This window comes from Lindgomyces ingoldianus, assembly GCF_010093535.1.
Source record: "Lindgomyces ingoldianus strain ATCC 200398 unplaced genomic scaffold BDR25scaffold_47, whole genome shotgun sequence".
Taxonomy (NCBI): domain Eukaryota; kingdom Fungi; phylum Ascomycota; class Dothideomycetes; order Pleosporales; family Lindgomycetaceae; genus Lindgomyces; species Lindgomyces ingoldianus.
In genome coordinates, this window is record NW_022985208.1 from 1 (window position 1) to 1,697 (window position 1,697).

The 1,697-nt window shown below is 46.2% G+C and overlaps 1 protein-coding gene across 1 annotated transcript; it reads right to left on the minus strand.

The window, feature by feature from the left end:
- Positions 1-157: 157 nt before the first annotated feature.
- BDR25DRAFT_361712 (uncharacterized protein) lies at positions 158-1,265 on the minus strand (the record flags this gene model as incomplete). The annotated part of the gene is made up of 8 exons (XM_033696466.1): positions 158-260; positions 367-443; positions 540-647; positions 707-785; positions 818-896; positions 956-1,002; positions 1,050-1,167; positions 1,220-1,265. The coding sequence occupies 8 exons, from the start codon at positions 1,263-1,265 to the stop codon at positions 158-160; spliced, it is 657 nt and encodes a 218-aa protein (XP_033541041.1).
- Between the last annotated feature and the right edge of the window lie 432 nt (positions 1,266-1,697).

Sequence of the window (1,697 nt, forward strand, 5' to 3'; positions counted from 1 at the left end):
CTGCAGCGGGCTTTGCTTGGAAGGTCTTGGCAGAGCCGATTACATTTAGCGGGAAAAATTACACTGTAGAAGTGATTTTTACACCCCCGACCGTGCGGTAGTCGATCACGATAGGAAAAAAAGAAGACCGGATCAAGCATGTAGCATAGCAGAACGATTACTTGAAGCTTAAAAACAAACAGTAACGCGGCTTTTTGGTTACCGATTTTCTACCAATCAAATCAATAGCCGGCTTATATCCGGACCAATAGGAGAGAGGGCTTGGCGGTAGAGATAGTGTAATATTTGATTAGATGGCGAGGTTGTTCCGAAAGGTTACAGTAATCTAAGGTAGGCATAGCGCCATGGTATAATACAGTTTAATACAGCAAGTGGTAAGCGTGCTGTATTGTCTCGCAACACCGGCAGACGTCTAACTGCTCATCCTCCGCCCGGTGAAACTCCTAGCAAGCATACGCCTTGAGTTAAAGTAGCATCAAAAGCTTAGAGACATGATCTCCCTCACTTAAGCCTTCCTTCTAGCTCTCTGAATTCTCGACAGAGTCCAGAGGTCGTAATTGGACAGGGGGTATAGCGGAAGGGGTGATTGACGGCGTTGATGAAACAATCAACAGCATAACCAACACCGCAATAGTCCTTGTCGGAGACTAGTTATCTGGAGGAAAGTGGCTATAGAATCGTAATGTATCAGCTGTGGCTTCTAGACCTGCGAAGGAGGGACTCGGAAGGTCCGAATAGCGAACCTACCTCGCAACACTGTCCGTCTCTCGACGCAGGGATGGACGCTAGGGGGGTGTTAACCTCAGATATAAAACACCAAATAACGGCGTAGCGATCAGCCCGCAGCGGATCCCAACGACAATCTCGAAGCCCATGCTCGTGGTGTGTGCCATTCGCTCGTGATGTATACGGAGAAGGATCCTATGATGAGGGGGTTTTAGAACCTAGTCGTGACAACGCGGTTTCTGCATGGCTATGATTGCTGCGGAAGGAAGAAGACTCCTAAGGCAATTCCGAAATGATGGCCATCCGAAAATTAAATAGTTGACCACAACCCCCGCTCCCGTATTACTGGAACCAAATTGGACTGTTGCGAGAACTCGTAATCGGTGCCTCTACCGAGTGCCTCCGTGAATCGGCGGCACAGTAGCTCGAGAATAACCAGGACTGTGCCACAATTTGGTATGATCCCTGGCGCTTAAATCTAGTCAAAAGTGACAATGCATAAGAAGAACCCATGCCCAGAAGTTCTCAGGGTAACCCATGTAGCTCAGACAAGTTTAATTTAATCGGATTAACTGATTCTGTTGGTTGACCTGGGTTCGATCGAACAAACGTACGCCCAAGGGGCGTACTAAGAGGTGAGCAGGCAAAGATCTTCTTGTTATTAACTACTGCCCTCTCTCTTTGTACAAAGAAAGAGGGCTCTTAAGTACACATAGCCCCTAGCGCACAGGCTAGATAGCTAACGTTTTAGGCAACCTAATTTAGCTGTACGTGTGTACAGACACAGCTGTACTTATGTACAGACACTAGTAACTTTTTATTTTTATAAATTAAGTTACTTACCTACCTTACTTTATTTTTTATCCCCCTTTGTACTATCTTTTGCATCCTTTCCTCTTCTTTTTTGTATAGGGCCTGTAGTGTACTGCTAGTTTGCAACACCTGCTAGCTTTTTAGCCTGCGTACAGCAT